Source organism: Canis aureus, chromosome 33 (genome assembly GCF_053574225.1).
Source record: "Canis aureus isolate CA01 chromosome 33, VMU_Caureus_v.1.0, whole genome shotgun sequence".
Taxonomy (NCBI): Eukaryota; Metazoa; Chordata; class Mammalia; order Carnivora; family Canidae; genus Canis; species Canis aureus.
Genome location: NC_135643.1, coordinates 9,682,089 through 9,706,327, shown reverse-complemented (window position 1 = coordinate 9,706,327; position 24,239 = coordinate 9,682,089). Strand labels below are relative to the sequence as shown.

The following is a 24,239-nucleotide window of genomic DNA, read 5'->3' as shown; positions in this document are numbered from 1 at the left end:
TACTTCTGTAAACAGAGACCTACAGTCGATTATAAAGGCACTAAAACAATTTTACAAATCACTTTTTTATTGTTACTGCTGTGTTTTATAGCACATATGGTGAACTCATTTTGACGAAGGTCACCAGTACTGCCAAAGCAGAACTCCATAATTTATCCAAAACCACTCTTGTCTATGAATTCCCACTTAATTCTACCTCTTCGCATCCTTTGCACTTCATTAGCAGCCCTCTCATTGCCTTTCTTTTCAGAGGCATTTTGCACAATGAAACACAGTCTGTTTGTTTGTTTGTTTGTTTTTGAAAACCGTATTGTGAGAGTTATTAAGCTGGCAAGGAATACAAGTAGAAAAACAGCCCACATAGACTTAAATGCAAAGCTGTAGGCAAGCAGGAGGCAAGCTAATCTCACTCACTAGCTAAGTGATGGGTGCATACAAATCAGTTTTATAACAACCAAGATTCAGATTCCTCAGCAAATTACTACAAGGCATTACAGACCTTGGCTTTTACTTTAAAATAGTAAAACAAAAACAAGCAAACAAAACATGCTTCCAAGATCCTTGAAAGTCAAGAATGTGAAGTTCTCAATTCTGATACTTGGCCGCTTCTGAATAAAATTCATCTTATTTTTTATACTCTTGGTTCCCAACTGGGGTGGTAATGCTATTTTGAGGGGAATTTGGAAAAACATAGGAGTGTATAAGTTTTCACAATAATGGAGAGAGAGTTATTGACATTTAATGGGTAGGGTCTGGGGAAACTAAGTAAAGCAAAGCAAGGAATGATAAATCTTTGCCCCTCAGCAAATGCTAAATGCTCTTCTTGTTGAGGTCCTCAACTCATTTTAACATTTCTTTAAGATTAATGGTCTTTCCAGTTTGGGCTCTGGGTTCACCTTTTGACTTCTATCAGACACCATGCTGACTTCATAGGTTGCTTTCTCTCTGATTTGACAGGTGTGTCATTCCTTTGCGTGTTCAAAGAACACTGGTTTCTCATTCTTTCCACGGTGATAAAGCACATACTATGTAACAAACATACCTGCTCTTGGTTTGTTGGCTCATTTGTTTGAGTATTATAGATAGATCTGACACACAGTGTTCTTCAGATAGAACATCTCAGAGATGTTTCAAAATATTCTTTCATACAACTGTCCATTTCGCTCCACCATTATTGTTTCTGTCTCATTCATCCCTTTAACTGTTCAGTCATCAAACATAAATAAGTGTGCCCTATGAGTAACTTACTGTGTCAGTCTCCATGGAAGGAGGCTACATGCAATGACTATCAGATCCCCTTTTTTGTGATAATCAGTTTTGCCCTGTTTTATCTCATTATTTTTTCCTGGATAAACTCTTCCAATTTTATCCTTCTCCCTAATTTAGAAAAAACTCCCTTCTCCACAAAGTCATGGCAGTCCTACTTGCTGAAATATCTCCATTTACAATCTATACTGATCAGCTTTTTGATGACTTCCTCTACTATCGACAAATCCACATATATAGTTTATCATTTTAACCTCAAAATATGTGATTTATATTAATAGTGCAGATGATGGAGACTTAAAAGGCTGAATAAGTTTCCCATGGTCAAACAACTTGTTCATGGATTTCAAAACAGTTCCAACCGCCCCAGTGCCTATGTTATTAACACATATAAACTATTCCTGGTAATTAAAATCACCTTCCTGTGACTGCCCGTGAACTTTATATGCCCTACTTTTAGATTTTAGCTAGACACATTTGGCCTTCATTCTCAGTCTCTTGACTAAATTCAATATGACTGTTTTAGAAACCTTCCAAGTTTCTATTAAAAATAAACCAAAAAAAATACTTAAAAATTTTTCTAGATTTCTTAACCAATACATATCCACAAAGTAGAAGTTCCAAATATAACTAAGTAGTCTTCTGTGAATTTTCAATGCCTTCAGGCTTCTGAAGTGCTGTGGATTTGCCTTAATCTGTTGCTAGGAACAGTGCACATCGCTCCAAATAGCCTGCCAGACTGAGAAACCTAGCGTGAATGACATAAGTGTTTCTTTTATCCAGGTCAGAGGATGGTGTGAGGCGGTATGAGAGGTCATGGAAAGGGAGGAATTACAGGGTAAATAAATAAACTAGAGGAACAGGAAGTGAAAAGGGGGAAAGAATCGACAGGCCCTAATGAGAAAGCTTTCCAGCAGAAGCCCTCCTGCTTCCCACCAAGCACGCACCCCTTCAATCAGTTCCATCTACTCTGATAACAACTCCGAAGGGCCAGCACACAGCTGACGGTGTGTCATTCCCTTGTCACACCAATGGAAATCATAAATCCCAGAAACCTGCAGATACCAGAGAAAGTGATGCTACTTTGGGATCAAATGCCAGATTTGGGAGTCAGGAGAACTGAGAGTAAGAAATCAGTCTACAGTTTTTTCCTAACACTTGTCTGCCTCCAGGATAAAACATAATACATCAGCTCAGGAATAAAAAAAGAAATCAGATTTACATTTCTCTTTTTTTGTTAAAAGGATTTTATTTATTTATTCATGAGAGACAAGAGACAGAGAGAGAGAGAGAGAGAAAGTGGCACAGACTCAGGCAAAGGGAGAAGCAGGCTCCATGCCGGGAGCCCAACATGGGACTCAATCCTGGAACTGCAGGATCATGCCCTGGGCAGAACACAGGCGCTAAACCGCTGAGCCATCCAGGCATCCCCAGGTTTATATTTTTACCTTTGCTTTCTTTCACCTCAGAAACGGGGGCACCTGAATGACAGAGGATGGGGGGGCAGATGGTACAGAGAAAGGACCATGTTGACGCCTCCCTTTTGCCAAGTAATGACCATGATGGTCCCAAGGGACAGGATGCCCTTTCTACTCCTGCTTACAGCTGCTTAATGACTTGGTCGGTACAGCATCTACTCTGGGCAAGTGAGCACACCAAAGCCTTCTGCACCATACGTAATGCTTCATATTCTGCATCTAAATCTTTGGGTCATCTAGAATTTATTTGGGGGTAAAAGGATAAACATATTTTTCCTAAATGGCTATCTAGTTGCACCAATATTTGTCAATTCACTCATCCTTCCCCACTGTTTTGAAGTCCATATTTATTTCACACTAAATTCCTGTGAGGAATCCCATTAACTAGAATGGAGAAATTAAATAGGGAGTTTTTTTTTTTTTTAAATCAATTTCACTGAAAACACCATACACATGCTTTCTTCTTTCTTAAATGTTTAAAAATGGAAAGGAGAAATAGTGCAAGGGGGAAATGCCATAATTCTGAGGTTCGTCCTTCCTTGATTATGGACTATTTTTAGCACACTATATCTATTCTAATTTGATAAATTAATTATCCTACTCAACTACTAAAAGTTCTTTGATCCCTTTGTACATTGCTGATGACTTGAGGAACAGGGACATCAGGCATTACATTTGCCAGTTCGATTGAACCTGAATTGTTACTTAGTTTATGCATGTTCCACGTCACATTTTATATTTGCTTATACGGGCATGTTTTGTTACAGATGTTTTTAAATGATAGGAGATTCAGATTTTGTTTGAACGAAATAATCAACTATTTACTCCTTTTTTTCTGAATTTCATTATCATGAAAATCAGACTGGAAGCAGTCTAAACGGTTTTTTAAGGGATGTGAAGAACATTCTGCTGATAAGTTTAGTTGATTTAAACATTTAATTGTTCATTTAACAATTTTTATTAACTATTTTGTGCCAGAAGATGATCCCAGCCAAAGGTGAATGGTGAATATTGCAAAGACAAAGTTCTTTTAATGGTTCTAGTGTTAAAAAAAAAAAAAAAAGTTTTACCAGAACCCTAATATGGAAGCATTAATTGTTAGTCTCTAAATCAAATAAGATATAGCTGTGTCTGACAAGTAAAATGTACTTATTCAGTAAAGAGGATTCCGTTATTTTCAACCCTTTTGTTGTTTTAAAGCACGAAATTTAAAAAACAAACACAGTGAAACAAAAACATCTCTGGAATTCACTAGGAGGGTTGCCTGAATCCATAGGGAGCATTTGATGTCAAGAGATTGTTGTCCGCAGTGGACTAACCAGGTAAACACCATACCTGGCAAAATGATATTAAGTGATCTATTCTTGCTTGGGAGGAATTAAGTTGTATTAGTCACGCCTGCCTTTTTATTTTCTATATTTCTGATGCTTTGACATCTGGTGTCCTGCTGACCCTGGAGAGATTGCCCTTCCCATGCTTAGCTAATTTCTAAAGATAGGAAAAAAAGGCTTACCTAGGCACATACCTTTCATATGCAAATAAACCAATCCAGAGTCCAGATCCCAACCCCTTTATTGGCTCTCACAAGGCTGTCCCTCTGGGGCACTATCCATCCACCCTAACCACCTGTCAGGGCCAGGTACCCAGACAACTAGAGATAGTCCCTAATACCCCAAAGTCTGCTGAAAATATTCAAACTAGTCAATTCCAAACCTGCCTACCCTGCCTTGCCTGGTGCTTCCCCAAGTGCCCCTTGCCCCCATCCTGTGGCATGCTACACCTCCTCCTCTTGGGAACTGTGAATCACAAACTATCTATCCTTTCAATGACAATCATCTCCTGATCTATTGGTCTCACTATACATAAATAATAATAAAACCTGCATTTAAAAGCATAGATCTTGGGATGCCTGGGTGGCTCAGCAGTTGAGCATCTGCCTTCCGCTCAGGGTGTGGTCCCGGAGTCCTGGGATTGAGTCCCACATTGGGCTGCCTCGAGGAACCTGCTTCTCCCTCTGCCTATGTCTCTGCCTTTCTGTGTCTCTCATGAATAATTAAATAATATCTTTTTTAAAAAAAGATGTTTAACTTTAAAATTTTTTAAAAAAACATAGTTCTTTCATAAACTTATAAAGAAAACGAGATAGTTCTTATAGATACAAAATAATACCTCTCAACACACTGACGTGCTCTTTTAAGAGTTATCAGTCCAAAAAAAAAGAAAAAAAGAGTTATCAGTCCAGCGAAGCCCCATTCTACAAGAGAATAGGGAAGAGACTTCCTCCAGTGTTTTATAATTTAGCATCAAAATATTCAAGCCAGGTTGACCTTTAAAGTATCCTATCAGAAGAGAGCATATAAAAGTTTTTTTTTTTTATTTATTTTGTTATGTTGGAGTAGAATCTTGAACATTCCCTTAAGATCCAATATATCTGTCATAAGGGGACACCTGGGTGGCTCAGTGGTTACTGCCTTTGGCTCAAGGCATGATCCCGGAAACCAAACCAAACAAACAAACAAAACAAACAAACAAACAAACAAACAAAAGGCATGATCCTGGAGTCCCGGGATCGAGTCCCACATCAGGCTCCCTGCATGGAGCCTGCTTCTCCCTGTGCCTGTGTCTCTGCCTCTCTCTCTCTCTCTGTGTGTCTCTCATAAATAAATGAAATCTTTTAAAAAACAAAAACTTAATATGTTTATCATAGGAAACTTTGCAATGATTTCCTGTTGATGGCTTCTTGGCCATTAGAAATATTTGGAAGTTGTAAATACGCTGCTTAAAAGTGATTATTTGAACTACATATTGATGAGAATCATTTGGCTATTAGAATTTGATGAGTTTAACCGGTTATTAGCACTAAAAAATTACTTGGGGTTTATGGTAGAGAGTAGTTAATAGAGGGAATCTGGTAGACATTAGAATCAGATGCGAAGTCTGCCCTGGCAGAAATAATTTTTTTTTTTTTTTTCTGGCAGAAATAATTTAAAGATTTTTAAAAAGCAGAAATTCCATGGCTTGTAAAATATGTACTTGAGATGAGTTACTTTGGAGGGTATTTCCTATGGTGACCAAGGATGACAGGCAGTCACAATTTGAATCCATTTTCTAATAACCAGACTGTACGTATTCCGTTTCCTTTGTAGATCACTGGATTCAAGACAAATAATGAGATTATCTTAAGCAGATTGTAGACAATGTTTATTGTCTCTCTCTCCAATGGAGAATCACTTGCCATATGCTCTTGCTCAAGCTGCCAGGATCACAAAGTCTAGTGGCCCACTAAGGAGCTCGGTGACTGTCAGGATATTTTGTGGCCTCAGAAGGATAATTATATCAGAGGAATAATCATAACACAAACCCTTCTTTCCAAGTTTTTTTTGTCCCCAAATAATGCAGGCTTACACTAAGGAATCTGGAAGTAAGAGTTACAAGTTGTGTGAGTGCCCATAACTTCATCTGAATGTACACTACCTGGGGAGGAGTTAATAGGCGGAATAGAACTTAATCACCTTAATGGGAAGGTAAAGAGACATTAGAAAAACTACTGATACCACTTTAAGTAAACCCCATGTACGACAAATCCCATTTAATCTCAATTTACCAAGAATCTTTGTGAAAGTGTAACTATGTTGGCACATGTAAAAAATAGTTGATAAAGGTTTCCAAGCCTAGTTACAGACTAGATGGGTAGAAACTAGTTACAGACTCGATGGGTAAGAATAGCTGAAATGCCAGGCACATTCCCTGCCTGGTAGCCATTCGTTCCCAACAACCACCTCATTTTCCTGCTCAGAATGGGCAGTAATCTTTTGATCTCAGGGGAGGTGAGTCTTTCCCCAGTCCCAGAGATAAATCATAATTTCTTTCTTGCCCCAGGTGAGGAGATTGAGTGTAGGTCCAAAGGAAGAAGTTTCAGTGATTAAAGACTTTGTAATTTTAAAGTCTAGAATAAAGTATAAAGCTGAAAGAAGGAAGAGAAAAAACAAGAACTTACTAAGCTAAATTTAAGTTTTTTATATTTTATATATTTTTTAATGATCTATTTATTTATTCATGAGGCACACAGAGAGAGAGAGAGAGGCAGAGACATAGGTAGGGGGAGAAGCAGGTTCCATGCAGACAGCCTGATGCGGGGCTCGATTCCGGATCCCGGGATCATAACCGGAGCCAAAGGCAAGTGCCCAACCGCTGAGCCACCCAGCCGTTCCTAAATTTAAGTTTTTTAAAGAAGTAAATGTGTTTCAGGGGCACCTGGGTGGCTCAATCGTCTGAAGGTCCGGCTCTTGGTTTCAGCTCAGGTCATGCATGATCTCAGGGTTGTGAGATCGAGGCCTGAGTCGGGCTCTATGCTGGGTGTAGGGACTGCTTCGGATTCTCTCTTTCGCCCTCTACTACCCTACTACCATCACACACACACACACACACACACACACACACACACACCCATGCTCACTACTCTCTCTCTCTCTAAAGAAAAAAGAAGTAAATGTGCTTGACAGACTGGCATGGGCTTTGAGGTCAGTACCTATAATCTCTAAACCTTTTAAATCTCTTTTCATATTGCAGCAAGCTAGTTATCCAAAGAATAAATGCAGACAATATTTAAGGCTTCTTTTTTGGCTGCTTAGATTGATTATGTTTCATCAAATAGATGATGAAGTTTCTAGTCTTTTTGCATGGAAGATGATCATGTGTACACATGGACACCACATTTGAACACATTGGACTGTAATCATCATCGAGATGCAGGTACTGTCATCTTTACAAACCAGTGACAAGAAGCCCTCCATCACATATATTCAGAAATTAAGTCATGTTAAACTCCTAAAGAAGTAGTCAAATTTTAGATTATGGCAGTGGAAAAGCCAGGGTAGTGTAGGCTCTAATATGGAAAGGCCAGTCATCAACCTTCGTACACTTCAAATTCCATATCTGTCAAATGAAACTATCGCTGCTCTTAACTCACATAGGAAGTGTGACAGTGTTAGGTGTTTTCTGCTCACCATCCCACAGTGTCCAACACAGTCTGAGAGCAAGAAACTGACGAGAGCATCCAAAGAACTCAGCAGTCCATGTGCGTGTAACAACAGGTGACGTTCTAGTTTAGAATCCTAACTGACATAATGCAAAAGTGGGACAAATGATTTTGAGAGTGTGTATTAGTAAGCAAAGTGTTTTGCACAACTTTAATATTCATTGTGTTTTAATATAACTTACTATGCTTTATTAGTTTCAAAGAATCTATCCAAATGGAAACCAATCACATAAAATGTTTAAATTTGCATTTATTTTTTTTTTTTTAATTCTAACTTTATCAAGCTTGGCAACAGAACTCAAGCGAATTAAGACAGATGAGTACATTCAGAGACAGGTTGACAACATGTTTTACTAAGAACTTTTGCTCTTGGATTCATTTCTGCTGACTCTGAATTTCCTTAAATATGCTATTGTTCTTTCACTAGACATAAAAATGTGAGCAGCTGATGCACTTTTCAGTATCCCCTCATAATTATTCCTTATCTAAATGCGTTATCTTTTCTTTCCTCGTAAAATTTTATAGCTTTTTGAATTTTTTTTGTTATTCTATTTATACAATGCCAAATTCCCATGTTTCCCTTTTCTAGAGCATGTGTTTCATAAATACCAATCTGAGTATTTATTTAGATACAACAATACAGAACATCTCCTTTATATTTTGTATAGGTTCAGTTAAGTAGCTAACATACAAAACAAGTGCAAGATTAAGGCCTGTCAGCTTACCCAGAGCGCATTTTGAATTCCTTTGTATTCCTAGTGAGTACACACTCCATGTCCCCGCATGCCTTCACAAGTGTACACTATAGCTGTACTGTCCCTGTGTACTCAAAACGTAAAGTTCAAAAATTCAAATATGCTGATAATGAAAGCCTTATAAGCTGGCTCGGTTAATTATACGTACATTAAAATATAGCACAGTATTATTTGGGTTTCTCTTGGTTCTCAAGCATTTTTTTTAATCGCACATGTGCACACATATGCACACACACACACACACACACACACACATGAATGGCCAAGCAAAAGTTTTCATTCTGACAAGCAAAACCCCAGAAACTCCCACGTTACTTTTATCACCAGATCAGAGCCCAAGGCACTCTGCTCACTGCAAAGTTTCAACTACTAAAATGTGGATAAAGCAAAAAATACACCACCGCAAGAACTCCAAAAATAGCAATTCAGATTTATGTCTGAAGCATTTTTCACATGCTCAGATCAGCACGAGAATTCTGTGTATGAACCGCTAGATCACTTGGCAGCAGCAATTAATGAAAAAAGCCAAGAAAACGGCACCAAACTGATCACATTTCAGTGTAAGAACAGCACTATGTCCAATCTGTTGCCACAATTTGGACACTGTGGAGAACTGACTATATAGGGATAGAAAGCAAGGGTATAAACACAACCACACGCAGTCTAGGTCCTAGCTTCGAGGTGATCTAAATATCCCCCAAATTATCAAACCCAATAAACAGCAGTACCTGGCAATTTGTCTCCAAATTAACGAGAAAGCACCCAGCTCTCACCTTGCACAAACATACACTTCAGTGGTCAGTGGCAAATGCAGGCAGCACTTGCAGGCTGGGAGACAGAGCAGCTGCGCTGTCCTGAGCCGCTTACAGCACCTTGGAGCCGGCTCTGGCCCTAGTCTCCCCTCCGTTGGGTCGCTGCAGTTTCTCCCATGACTCCATCACCCAGGAATGGAAACCACTGCCCTCTCCCCAGCGCTAGTGGGCTCCCCAGCTACTGAGCTCAGGTGAAAACGCTGAGTCCTGCAAGGTCGCCACAAGGTGAACACGGGCCAAAAGAATATACGGGAATTGGAGGGACCACCAAGGGAAGACCCCAAACTCCAGACACTTTGCCTTTCAAGAGATTCTGAAGTCCATAAATCAGAGCTGCAACAATAGTCGGAGAAGCAGTAAATCTGAAAATCCCCCATTGGCACTGAGCCAATCTGCTAACCCAGCAGTACTCTGCAAACCCTAATCGCTCTCACTCTCTCAAACACACACACACACACACACACACATGCACACGCACATGCACGCGCGCGTGCACACACACACACATACAGATTTTAGTGCAGCCATTCTAAATTGCCCAGGCATACTTCTCAGGCCAAAAAGTTGTTGCATATCCTTTCCCGGTAACAAGGCTTAAAGAGGGGTCTTAGAAAATTATTTTCCAAAGTCAAAATAAAATAATTCTGTACAGGGCAAAATCATTTCTGGTCCATAAACAAATTCATTTTGGGGAAGTCTTGCTTTTTGCACACCTACTACAATTATGCAAACACCCCCATGTGAAAAAAGATGGTAAAGATGTACACATTCAGAGCTGATTGGCAGAATCAATTAAAATTTCTCATAAAAATTCCTACCATCTTTTTCAAGATTAGTCTTGACATATGCACATTTTAATTTGGAGAGGTTTCAAGTAGGTTTTTCTTTCCTAAAATATAATTATTCTGTGTGTATATGTTATAGACAGATACAAACATGTTTATAAATGTTTCCCTGGAGAGTCTCTCTGGGTGTCTATTTCTCATATTTTGGTTTTCCTATCAGAAGTGGAGAAGGAACAATTTTAAGCTTGCAAGCACATTTTGAAACATTATCTCGCCTGTGTATTTTTTCTTAGAGGTAAATAAATATTTACTGAAGTTTAGGTTGATTGCATTAACAGAATATAATTCTCCTTTACCACTTTCCTCTTCCGTCTGTCTCCAACCACCACCGTTCACCAGCCATAGGCATGCAAGCCAGCAACTCATTGAACCTCCGAGACATCGGTTTTGTAATCTATAAAATGGGGATCTGTTTCCACCGTTTGCTTTGTCTACCTCCTGGGATGATGTCAGGGTGAAATGGAAGAACGAGCAGGAGCAAGTGCTTTGTAAATCGTAGAGCACTGGGAAAACATGGACTTTCTGCATTTTGCTCCTTTCAATCTCCCATTAGGCCTGGGACTGGGGAATGACTCTCTGTGTCCTCAAGGAGGATTTCTTGGGCTTCATGGGAAAGTGTTTGTTTCAAGTGGTCTAAAAATAGAGTTCAAGATTTTATTGAACTGCTGTCTTACTTGTGGTGGGTCTTGATGGCAGCGACCATATGTCCAGAGTCAGTTAATTGTGAGTAACATGAGCTCCATCTGGTCTTTGAGGCAGAACAGGACCTGCTGAAACTCCGAGAGAAAATCCTCACGTGATGGCTGGTTTCACAGTTCACCTGGTGTCCTGGTGGACTCAACTGTTCAGGCCGGGGGAGGTGTCCAAAGGGATCAAAGAAGGGGAAAGGTTGGGGGGTGCCAGGCCAGACTCACTGCTAAATTCATTCAGGAACAAATGCTTCTGGGCATTCATGCTGATGGTCCACAATTATGTATGAGTTATTTAGAGATTAGGTGGTTGTGGGGTAGGGGGATCTGGGAGGGGAGATGAGTGGGAACCGGAAGGAACCGACAATGTGAGGGCCTGTCTGGAGATACACAGGGCTGCGAAGTTCATGGGTGGTGTCTTAGTTAATCTTCATAGTAATCTACAAGTTAGTCACTATTGTTCCCATTTCGTAGAGGAAATGAAACAGCCCTCAGAGGGGACAGACTGGTGAGTGGTGGAGCTCAAATGACAGTCAAGGTCACAGCATGGCCTGGAGTCCCATATTCAGAGTCAATTTGTTTACTTATAACTTTCTCAGAAAGAGAAAGGAAATAACATTTGGATTTTAAATAGTGGGGGTAGGGAAGGCAAGAATGCAAATTACCAAGAGAACTTCTTGAGGGTGTTTATTAGACAAGTTAACTTTATCATAAAGAGTGCAGAAATGTTTTGAAAAAACGGGGTGCCAGGGTGGCTCAGCAGGTGAAGTGTCTGCCTTCAGCTCAGGTCATGATCTCAGGGTCCTGGGATTGAGCCCCACATCATGGGGCTCCCAGCTCAGTGGGGAGTCTGCCTCTGCCACTCCCCCTGCTTGTTCTCTTTGTCAAGTAGATAAATAAAATCTTAAAATTTTTTTTTTAGAAAAACACATTTTGAGTTTTTAAATGATAAAACTGTCGCAGGATACAAGGAAAAAATTGTTAATATGTACCAATAGTTCCTTTTTTAAAAAAATTGGTTCTTTCGGTCTTCAAATTGACAACTCTCTCTGTAGCAGAATACCTCTCTGTTTTTCAACATACACTCAATGCATTATTGTATTTTAATTTGCTTAAATTACTAGACCCTGAGGAACGCCCACAAGAAAGCAAGGTAATCTCTGACCATTAAGCATAGCAGGAAAGACATTTTTTCAGCTGTAGTTTGGAGTATAGAAGACTCATAATTTTCAGTCTCCTGGGTCTGAGGATGTTAATAAAATGCCAGGTTCTTTCCACCAATTTTATTGGAAAGCCAGCAGCAGAGACTGAACTGCAGCCCTACATGACGTCTGTTTTAAAGTGGCATTCCCAGCTATAAAAGAAACTCTAAAATTGTATGTGCAAGCTAATTCATACCATACCCTCTATTCCTGCCTTCCATCTCTGTTTTCCCTATTTTCAAAATATTTTCTGAGGATGCCAGTGTCTAATTATACCTTGCCCCTGCTTGTAATATTCCCATCTGTGAAGTGCACCTTCCAAAATGCCTTCATAAAACCAGCCTTCTCCTTCTTCCCAAATCCAGCCTTAGGAAAAAAAGGATACATTCGGAAGTCTTGCGGATAGAATTATGTTGTCTTGGGTATTTTTATTAAAGACAGAAATGTAACTGGGCCCCTGACTAAGTTAGTAGTAAGTCAAAATAAATGATGGGGGGGGAATAAAAAAATTAATTAAAAACAATACTTTAATCTCAATTTTTCAAGTTCAATTCTGAATGAAAAAACTAAAACACAGCATTCTAAACTACCAGTCGACCCACATAAAAGAAGGCCAGGGACCTTCAGCTATTTGGTGTTCATTTCCTTGCTACTTTTGCCTACAATATATATTTTGGCACTCACCACAACCCACATGTTCTCATGGCATCATATTTAGCTGAAGAGGAAGTGAAATAAAAATAGTGGGTCTATTGGGAAGCTGATAATGACAAATACAACATATAGCAAAATAAAAAAGGCTGTTTTCTCTCATTCCCAAACCCATTTTATTTCTGAATAAAGAAAGATGAACAACCAGTCAGAATTATTTTAAAATGAAAGATGGAAGACAGGAAGGAAAGAAGAAAGGAAGGAAGGAAGGAAGGAAGGAAGGAAGGAAGGAAGGAAGGAAAGAAAGAAACAATTGCATTAAGCTTTCAATTATCTCTCAGGTCAGAAATAATAAAAATGAAAACAGTTTTTGGCACTTTCTTCAAATTATTATACTGCCCCATTAAGTATTTCATGTTTTGAACAATGCAACTAGCGTCTGCCTGGATGGAATTCCACAGCAAGAACTAACAACACACTTGGTCTCAATACTTTCTTTTCTTCTCTTGGATTTTGAGACCCTCGTTCAGAAGCATGTATAGAAAAGAAACGTGCATTGAAGTTCAAATGCATTGAAGAAAATTTTGGAAACATGGGTCACCATTACACAGAGGTGAATAAAGTAAATTAAGATGCTCTGGTTTTGTTTAGTTCTTATTGCCTTCCCTAGTGTAATGACATCATCCTGATGTGTCCAGTGGCAGTGGTCAACTTCATACTCTAGGTCTGGCCTGAAATCCTTAGAACCCTCCCCTTAGGGTGGAACTGGGTTCGTGGGGGAGCAGGATGGAGTTGTTTCTCATCTGCAACCAGAGAGAAAAAGCATTTTTCTAACACATTTTTTCCCTGCTGCTCCCTTCAATTTGATTCCTTTTCTTAGGCTTTTGAAACATCTCCACGTGATAATACTTATCAGCCATGGAGAACAAGTACTGTTAAAACATTAAAGGTCATTCAGGGAAAAATTTAGAGTAATCTGAAAAGTGTAAGTTTTTAGCATTCAAGCAGTTTTTGTGGATGCTTAAAGATAACAGATTTGACATCTCTTACTCCATACATAGTTAAAATCATGAAATTGAACGCTTCCTAAGAAGTCTCAATTTACTATATTTTAAATTTATTTTTATTTTTTCAGAGAGAGAGAGAGAATGTACATATGTGTGTATGCACACACTAATAGGTAGAGAGAGGCAGAAGGGGAGGGACAGAGACCATCTCAAACAGGCTCCACGCCCAGCAAGAGATAAAAAAAACTTATTTTTTATTGGATGGTAATTTTTCCTGGCTGCAAAAAGATGTACCTATTAATGCCTTTCTACTCTAAGATGAGAAGAATCACTGCCCTGGTTTTACTAAAGGCTTTCCTAGATACATTTAAGAGGTTTTTGAAAAAGAAATACTTAAGAGTATGCATAAAGGGAGAAAAATCCTGAATATTATTCCTTTGTGAACATAGGGCAAGGAGCTCCTGAGTGTTTATAGTTACTCTTATTTTTTAGTTATACATTATTATTTACTAAATTCCCTCTGCCTTGCTTTTTATCCCTATGACTTAATATATTTTATAACTGAAAGTTTATACGTTTCAATCCTCTTCACCTATTTTGTCTAATCTCCCAGGCCTCTCCCCTCTGGCAACCACCAGTTAGTTCTCTGTATTTAACAATCTGTTTCTGCTTGTTTGTCTGTTTTGTTTTTTAGATTCCACATATAAGTGGAATCATACAGTATTTGTTTATCTCTGACTTGTTTCACTTAGCATTATACACTCTAGATCCATCTGTGCTGTTGCAAATGGCTATGTAATATTTTTTATGTCTATGTAATATCACAGGGTGTGTGTGTGTGTGTGTGTGTGTGTGTGTGTGTGATATAACTTCTTCTCTATCCATTCATTCATCTATTGGTGGATACTCAGGTTGCTTACTGTATCTTGGCTATTGTAAATAATGCTGCAATGAACACAGGGGTTCACGTGCCTTTTTGAATATGTGTTCTCATTTTCTTCAGATAAATACCCAGAAGTAAAATTGCTGAATCATAGAGTAGTTATACTTTTAACTTTCTCAGGAACCTCCATACACTTTTCCATAGTGGCTACTCCATTTTATATTCCCACCAAGAGTGCACACAATTTTCCTTTTCTCCACATCCTTGCTAACGCTTGTTATTTCTAGTCTTTTTTTTCTAGCTATTCTGACAGATAATGAGGTGAGGTCTTATTGTGGTTTGATTTGCATTTCCCTGATGATGAGTGATATTGAACATCTTTTCATGTGTCTGTTGGCCATGTGGATGTCTTCTTTGGAAAACTGTCTATTCAGGTCCTCTGCTCATTTTTAATCAGATTGGTTTTTTGGTATTGAGTTGAATGAGTTCTTTATATATTTTGGATATTAACCCTTTCTCAGATACAACATTTGCAAATATTTCCTCCCAATAAATAGGCTGTTGTTTTTTTCATTTGTTGATGATTTCCTTCACTCTGCAGAAGCTTTTTATTTTGATATAGTCCCAATTGTTTATTTTTTCTTTTGTTTCCCTTGCCCAAGGAGAGAGATCCAAATAAATAAATAGATAGAAAAATAAATAAATAAATAAATAAATAAATAAATAAATAAATAAATACTGCTAAGACCATTATCCAAGAGTTTACTGTCTATGTTTTCCTTTAGAAGTTTTGTGGTTTTAAGCTTTACATTTAGGTTTTTAATCCATTTCAGTTTAAGTTTGTGTCTGGTATAAGAAAGTGGTCCAGTTTCATTATTTTGCATATAGATGTCCAGGTTTCCCAATACCATTTATTGAAAAGATTGTCTTTCCCCCACTGTATATTCTCACCTTTGTTGTAGATTAATTGACCATATAAGTATGGGTCTATTTCTGGACAACCAGCCTATTCTATTGATCTATGTGCCTATTTTTGTGCCAGTACTATACTGTTTTGATTACTATAGCTTTATAGTACATCTTTAAATCAGGTATTATGATATTTCCAGCTTTGTTCTTTCTCAACAAATGCCATAGTGGAATAATGACTGAAATTTAGAGCACATTTAGGTAGGAGACTTCAGATATTTTATGTTATATTGGTTGAGTAAAGCATATTAGAAAATAGTGTGTGCAATGTTATCTGAATTTTGTGATATATATTTAATAATATAGAAAAATCTGAAAAAATTGTTTTACAGTGTTAATAGGTTTTATCTCTAGATACTGAGATTTTAGTAAGTTAATTTTCTTCCTGGTCTTCTTCCATTTTCTAATGTTTTACAAGGGCCATTACTACAATGTAGTAGAAAGATGGAAGGAAGGAAGGAAGGAAGGAAGGAAGGAAGGAAGGAAGGAAGGAAAGAAGACAGAAAGAAAGAAAAAATAAAGAAAGAAAAGAAAGAAAGAAAGAAAGAAAGAAAGAGAAAGAAGAAAGAAAGAAAGAAAGAAAGAAAGAAAGAAAGAAAGAAAGAAAGAAAGAAAGAAAGAAAAGAAGGAAGGAAGGAAGGAAGGAAGGAAGGAAGGAAGGAAGGAAGGAAGGAAGGAAGGAAGGAAGGGAGAAAGAAAAAAACAAAGAAAGTTCGGGAATCATTTTTACAAATGTATTTCTGGATAAGGCTAATTCACCATGCTTATAATCTCTGCATGTGGAGATCTTCAATCTCCAGACCTTTTATGACCATTGCTCTCACCACTTGCATTAAACATATTCATGGACACACGGAAAAAAAATTCTAGATATTTCAGTATTAAATATTAAAGAAAAATATAGAGCAGTTGGTCTCGCTCATGTTTAAAATAAAAAAGGTGACAGAGGGAAAGACAGGTATGTAAGTAACCTCAAATATAGAGAATGGATGTGGTACAAATATAAGTAGCATGATATAAACATTCATGACAATATAATTATAATTTTGGGGTAGATGCTTATTCAAAAAGCATAATGATGAACTAAGGTATATATACAACCAAAAAAATCTATTGTCTTCTAAGAAATGATTCTGACGTAGCACGTATTTTAGAGAGATCTCTTCTGTAATGTCAATACAAATTTCATTGAGGTGAGCAGGGCACCTGGGGGTTAGATTGCATTGATGATGGTACTTGGGCCTTACTTGCATTTTTGTTTATGTTCCATATATTTTTCTTACTTAGGAGCCAGTTGGTAGAGAACTCAGGATTATAAGAAAACAAACATCAGCCTGCTAATTAAAGGGCAGACTTTGGTCTTCAGTGTGGACAGAAGCCATAAGGCCAGTGAAGAATATTTTACTTAGCCTAAAATTCATTCATCTGTTATTTGTTTGTGGAAATAACAGTTGAAGAGCTGGAGAAATAGCAAAACCAAATCCACATAAATTGAGCATTTTACCTTTCTTTCTTTCTTTCTTTCTTTTTCTTTCTTTCTTCTTTCTTTCTTTCTTTCTTTCTTTCTTTTTTTTTTTTTTTTAGCATTTTACTTTTCAATAGCTAAGTCATAGCCATATATTTTCCTTTTTAAATTTTGGTGGTAAGCTTGGCTACTTGCCAACTGAACAACTCTGGACACATCACTTCCCCTCCCTAAATCTAAATTTCCTTACCTGGCAAATGACATCTCAATCAGATACCAGATGCTGAAATGACATGTAAACAGAATCTGAGGAATTGTCATCATATGTTAAGCTGCTCTAAATTTTGCAAATTTGGTGTTATATTGATTTTCATTGAGTTTAAAATGAACTCCATAGCTTTTGCTGCTAGGCAAGTCTAAATAATAGCATAGTATAAAGGGATATTACCATCAGTTAATTCCAATATTTATGTAGAAAGCAAAATATAAAAGAATGATGCTGAAAAACTGATTCATAAGCATTTCCTTTGAAAAGTTGCACAACTTTTCAAACTGGTAAGAGTGGTTCTCAAAATATTTCTTCTGATAACTACTTTCCTCCACAAGTCCCATGACATTTCCCATTAAAACAACAAAAAATAATCTATATAATGCAAACAGTCTATTGTGAAGAGGGCTATTATGGTATCTTGAGAGAGAGGGCAAGCCTAAGAATGAACAAATGAGCACAGACAATGGTGGTGGTAATAAACATCTCTACCCACAACGGGGGACCAATAAATGTTGTTAACTGGCTATACTGAAGAAAACAGAAGACTTAACTGAGGAGGAAGAGGACTCTGCATAGGGAGGGAAGCTAAAAGTGGAGCCTTATTTCCCCTTGATGAAAATATGTATTCTAAGAAAGAGTTTTTACTTCCTTAAGAAAGCTCTGAATGTTATGGTTTCAATAATATTAGAAGCAAGGGGGGGGGGTGTATTTAAGAGATCTGTTGACACCTAGCTGAAGTTCTTTTGATGGTAAATCCAATTACACCTTGCTGTGATCCTGAATATTAGAAAAATGAAAGTTTAGAGTAGAATCAACCTAGAAATTTGTCATGAATATTGGAGGCAGTGGAGATGGTAGGTGCCCTCCTTGCATAGTAAGTCTCTCTGTATAAGACTGTCTCCATTTATATTCACCAGCTACCAGATATCAAGTTCTGGGATAAACTATACCACTAGGATAAGTAATAATGGAAAAACATCTGCTAACATAAAGAGAAGTTTTAAAATTTGCATCATTTTAAAACTTTCATTAAAAATATTCTATAGCATCTGCAATTCAGCATCTTGGGACATATCTTTTGACCTACACTAGTTATATCTCTAGAGATCACTGCGGATGCTGCCATTTTTAATAGCCAATAAACTTCTCAAAAAGACATAAAAATCACAGGATCTCAGCATTAGAAAAGATGCCAGTGGCCATGTAGCTTGAAGTCTTATCTTATTATGAGGTTAAATATATTCATGAACTAATATTTTATCCTGTTCACTACAGCAGAGTGTTAATGTGGGAAAAGAAGTATTCCAAACTTTTCATTTAAATTAAAATTCTAAGTATTGATTAAGGGATCTTTGTACTCTCTTCTGTGTTAGTAATTTTAATAGCATTTAATTTCTTATGACAATACCTCAAATTTCCAATGAATATTTGCTATAATAATTTTATTGCTCTATAAAAGTAAAAAATGACAGTATAGAAACATTTTGTGTTTGGGGTGAGAGAATGAAATGTTAATGTTTAGCCAGCTTGTGGTGTGGTCAAACAATTTAATATTTTCATTAGGACTATTTATACATTAAGAAAGTACAGTACCACTAGAATATGAGGCAAAAGAAGTTTGAGAACAAAAGATTTTCTCCGTAATACCTTTGAAAAATTAAATTGTGCAAAAGAAGCCAGAAAATGAAGAAACTAAGGCACACAAGAGCAAAGTTACTTGCCCAGATCAATCAGCTCTAGTAAGCAGGTGAACAAAACAGAAATGCAGGTCATCTGGCCCCAGAGTCCAGGCTGATAAGGACTGTGCAGCATTATGAAGCATAGTGATGCATATGCCTGTACTTTGCTTTGATTGTGATCAAGAACAAAGTGGATAGCATGCTATTAGCACCATGGTCTTACAGGGCTCTAGTGTTACTCAAGATATTATCCCTGTTGTTTCACATGTGAAAAAATTGAATCATATAAAAGGTAAGGTCATTTTTCAAAGTCACAGAGCTATTTTAAGCTGTAAATTAAAGACAAAGAAGATACAGTCTAACAAAGTTGGTAATTCATTTACATGAAAGGCAAAGCTGAAAATTTTAAAAAGAAAATTTCGGTAATAATGCTTACAATTTATTGAGCATTGGTTATATTCCAACTTTACATACATTTTTATTATCCTCCCAACATCCCTGAGGAATAGACTCATTTTATCTCATTTTGTAATCCTCATGTTACAGATGAGGAAAACTGAGTCTCAAAATTTTAAATGGTTTGCCCAAAATTACATACCTGGCAGGTGATGAATCAAGATTTAACTCCAAAGACTATATACTTTCAAAATATTTTTGGAGGACTGGAGTTGATATTTCAATGTCAGGAGTTGAATACAGGAAAATGAGAGAAAGAGAAATCTCATAGCTAGACACACATGTTCCCAGGTCTTTGCAGTCTATCTTTGCCATCTTCTCCTTCTGCCTCCACCCAGAACTAACCCACTTATACCACTTTTCACTCATCTGGTTTAAAAATTCCCAACTTTGTCATTCTATTAAAAGCTTCCTTTATCTTCTAAGACTGCCTCTCCAGGATGTTCTGTGAGCCAGAAACTGAATGCAATAATAAAAGATTTTATTAGAACTGATCATTGGAGGTCCTGTAGTAGATTCTATATTTCAAAAAGGGGGAGAGCTTCTTTAGCAAAGAATGGTTAATAAACTTCTACATGTATAAATATATTCAGTTGCACTGACACATTTTAAAAGTGACTAAGCCTTAAATGAAATAAGGCAATTCTGTCTTGTCTGAAGTACTTAATGAATAACATGAATAATGCATTTACCGACTAGGTCATTAACACCTTGATATATGAATCCCAATATAACTAGCTAGATGTGATTATTTATTTTCTTAATTTTATATGATATCCTCATTCTCACCTCTATTCAAATGGAAGAGTTCACTTAGCTTTTGAATTTAAACTCCTGTCAACACCTAATACAGAAATCCAAAAAATGTCAATGATGTTTATAATTGGGAGAAGGAAGGAAAATGGTGACAGAGTAGGAGGGCTCTAGGCCCTCATCCCATGAATACAACTAGAACTATCAAATCATCCTAAATATCCTAGAAATTGACCTGAAGACTGGCAGAACAAACTTTACAGATAAAGGTAAGGAAGATGCCACATTGAAGAAGGTAGGAACTGTGAAGATAAGGCTTGAATGAGAAATGGATTGGGCCACTGCAGTAGGGAGGGAGCAACAGTAACCAAGAAGGATGAGAGACAGACTAGCATACCAGAGAGCAGACGGGGAAAAGGAATCCTCATTGAAACTGGCTTGGAAAGCAAGAAGGCCCAAATGTTATGAGTTCTTGCAGTCAGTGGGGCTTAAAGCCTGGAGTTTGAAAGGCCATTTGGTTTGGCTAGCATAGAGTCCATAGGCATTAGGGCTGCTCTTGAAGAAAAGGCAGACAAACAACTTGCAGATACACAGCATAGAAACAGCTATCTGAAGAGTGCCTGAAGCACACAGTGGGGAAGTTAGATGCTCATCTCAGAGTCTGTCCCAGAGAAGCCATGTTCATGGAAAGACACCTCTGGAAACAAAGGTACTAGCAGGTGCCATTTCCATCCTCAATCCCTTAGCATAAGCACAGGATCACTTGCAGGAACCAGCATGGTGCCAATATTTGCCTCCCAAGCTGCTTATACAAGACCCACCCCACCCCCCACGCTCTGGTGGAACTACCCTTCCCAGTCATGCTTGCCTCAGTCCCAGTGCAGCAGGCTCCCCTTCCAGAAGACTGGTCTTGACCCCTGCCAACATGGCATCTCCTGGTGAGGGGATTTTGCTATGCCTTGGTTCTGGTGGCAGTAGTGACAGGTCTCATATCACAAGCAGACCAGAACACAACTAATTAAAATGTATCACATTCAGGCCAGGGACCAAACACTGTCCACAAGCAAAGAGAGCCTCTCTAGATGACTGGCCTGAAGGACAAAGCAGCCAAGACACCATGGTAGAGCAAATGCAACACACATTGGAAATACTCCTTGAAGTGGTAGGCCCTGGGAAACAGGGTACACTATACTGCAGGGTACTATAGGACCTCTTCTTCATAAAGGCATTACCCTCAAGAACAGGAGATGAAGCTGACTTTTCTAATACAGAGAAAGAGGCACAGAGACTTAGACAAAATAAGAAGACAGAGGATTTTGTCCCAGATGAAGGAAAAGGACAAGGCCACAGCCAGAGATCTAAGTGAAAGAGATATAAGTAACATTCCTGATGGAGAATTGAAAAAAATCATCATAAGAATACTCACTGGACTTGAGTAAAGAGTGGAGGACATCAATAAGACCATTAACATGGAGATAAAGAGTAACATAGCAGAGATAAAGGGCTCAATAAACAAAATGAGAAACATAATTGATGGCATGAAGAGCAGCCTAGAGGAAGTAGAGGAATGAATTGATGCTCTAGAAGACAAAGTAATGAGAAGTAATCAAGCTGAACAAAAGAGAGAAAAAATAATGACAGAAAATGGAAATAGACTTAGAGGATTCAGTGATTCCATCAAACATAGTAGCATTCATACTATTGGAGTTCCGGAAGAAGAAGAAGAGCAAAAAAGAAGCAGAGAATTTATGTGGAGAAATAAAAGCTGAAAACAGATATCCAGATCCAGGAGGCACAGAGAACCCCCTAAAAAACAAGAAAAGCAGATCCACACCAAGATATATTGTAATAAAAATGGAGAAATATGGTGACAAAAAATATTAAAGGCACCAAAACAAAAGAAGACAATTATATTATATTATAGCTCCTAAGGTTATCAGCGGGTTTTTCAGCAAGTTTTCCAAGTCAGAATGGAGTGGATATATTCAAAGTGCTGAGTGGGAGCAACCACAAAAAACAACCACAAAACAAGTAACAAAATGGCAATACATACATACCTATCAAAAATTACTTTGAATGTATATTATCTAAATGCTCCAATCAAAAGATACAGGATAACAATGTAAAAAACAAGTCTCATCCATATGTTGACTATGAGAGACTCATTTCAGACATAAAGGAGAACTGAATGTGAAGGGATGGAGAACCATTTATCATGCAAATGGATGTCAAAGAAAGCTGCAGTGGCAATACTTATATTGAACAAAATAGACTTTAAAACAAAGACTAACAAGAGTCAAAGAAAGGCACTATATAATAACGCAGGGGACAATCCTTTGTTAGGATATAACAATTATAAATATAGCAAGAAGATATAGCAATTATAAATATTTATGCACCCAATATGGGAGCACCCAAATACATAAGACAGTTAATAATAAACATAAAGAGAATAATTGATATTATAATAAGCATAGGGGACATTAATGCCTCACTTACATCAATGGACAGATCATCTAAATAGAACACCAGAAAGGAAACAATGGCTTTGAATGACACACTGAAACAGATGGATTTAAGATATATTCAGAACATTCCATCCTTAAACAGAAGAATTCTTTTCAAGGTCACATGCAATATTCTCCAGAATAGATCATACATAGGCCACGAAACAAGCTTCAACAATTTGAAAAAGATTGAAGTCATACCATGCATCTTTTTGGACAAAAAGGTTATGAGATTATCAGTCAATGACAAGAAAAAAATGTAGAAAGACCACAAATACATGGAGGTTAAAAAACATGCTACTAAACAATGAATGGGTCAACCAAGCTATCAAAGAAGAAATTTAAAAATGCATGGAAACAAATGAAAATGAAAACACAATGGTCCAAAATCTTTGGGAAACAGCAAAAGCAGTTCTAAGAGGGAAGCATGTAGTAATACAGGCCTACTTCAAGAAGCTAGAAAAATCTCAAATAAACAACCTATGGCAGCCCTGGTGGCTCAGTGGTTTAGTGCCGCCTTTGGCCCAAGGTGTGATCCTGGAGACCCGGGATTGAGTCCCACGTCGGGCTCCCTGCATGGAGCCTGCTTCTCCCTCTGCCTGTCTCTGCCTCTCTCCGTCATGCTCTGTGTCTCTCATGAATAAATAAATAAAATCTTAAAAAAAAAAAAAAAAAAACCTAACCTGACACCTAAAGGAACTAGAAAGATAATAAACAAAACCTAAAAACAGAAGAAGGAAGGAAGTAATAAAGATGAGAGCATAAATGAAAGATACAGAAACTACAGAAACAGATCAATGAAACCAGGAGCTGGTTCTTTGAAAAGGTAAATACAATTGATAAGTCTCTAGGCAGAGTCATCCAAAGAGGAAAGGGAGAGAAAGAGAGAGAGAGAGAGAGAGAGAGAAAGAGAGAGAGAACCCAAATAAGCAAAATCAAAAATGAAAAAGAGAAATAGTAACCAATGCCACAGAAATACAATTGTAAGACAATATACAATTGTAAGAAAATAGTGTGAAAAATTATATGGCAACAAATTGGACAACCTAGAAGAAATGGATAAATTCCTAGAAACATATAACCTACCAAAACTGAAGCTGGAAGAAATAGAATTTGAACAGATAATTTACCAACAATAAAATTAAATCAGTAATCAAACTCCCAACAAACAAAAGTCCAGGGCCTGACAACTTCGCAGGCTAATTCTACCAAACATTTATTTTATTTATTTATTTTTATTTTTTTAAGATTTTATTTATTTATTCATGAGAGACACAGACTGAGAGAGGCAGAGACACAGGCAGAGGGAGAAGCAGGCTCTACGGAGGGAGCCCGATGTGGGACTCGATCCCAGGTCTCCAGGATCACGCCCTGGGCCGAAGGCAGGCGCTAAATCGCTGAGCCACCCAGGGATCCCCTTATTTTATTTTTCTACCAAATGTTTAAAGAAGAGTTAATACCCATTCTTCTCATATTTCAAAAAAATAGAAGAGGAAGGAAAACTTCCAAATTC

The 24,239-nt window shown here is 37.6% G+C and overlaps 1 protein-coding gene across 6 annotated transcripts in view; it reads right to left on the bottom strand.

Moving 5' to 3' along the window:
- Positions 1 to 24,239, bottom strand: part of ARHGAP24 (Rho GTPase activating protein 24) — a 738,009-nt gene that overhangs the window by 158,463 nt on the left and 555,307 nt on the right. Inside the window, exon 1 of one of the 6 annotated variants that reach the window (XM_077882770.1) lies at positions 9,311 to 9,466. The exons of 4 other annotated variants lie outside the window; for them this stretch is intronic. In XM_077882770.1, the coding sequence (XP_077738896.1) occupies positions 9,311 to 9,323 (13 nt within the window). In that variant the 5' untranslated portion in view covers positions 9,324 to 9,466. Of the gene's footprint in view, positions 1 to 9,265; positions 9,467 to 24,239 lie in introns of those variants that run through there. One more of the 6 variants, XM_077882774.1, reaches the window with a different exon arrangement.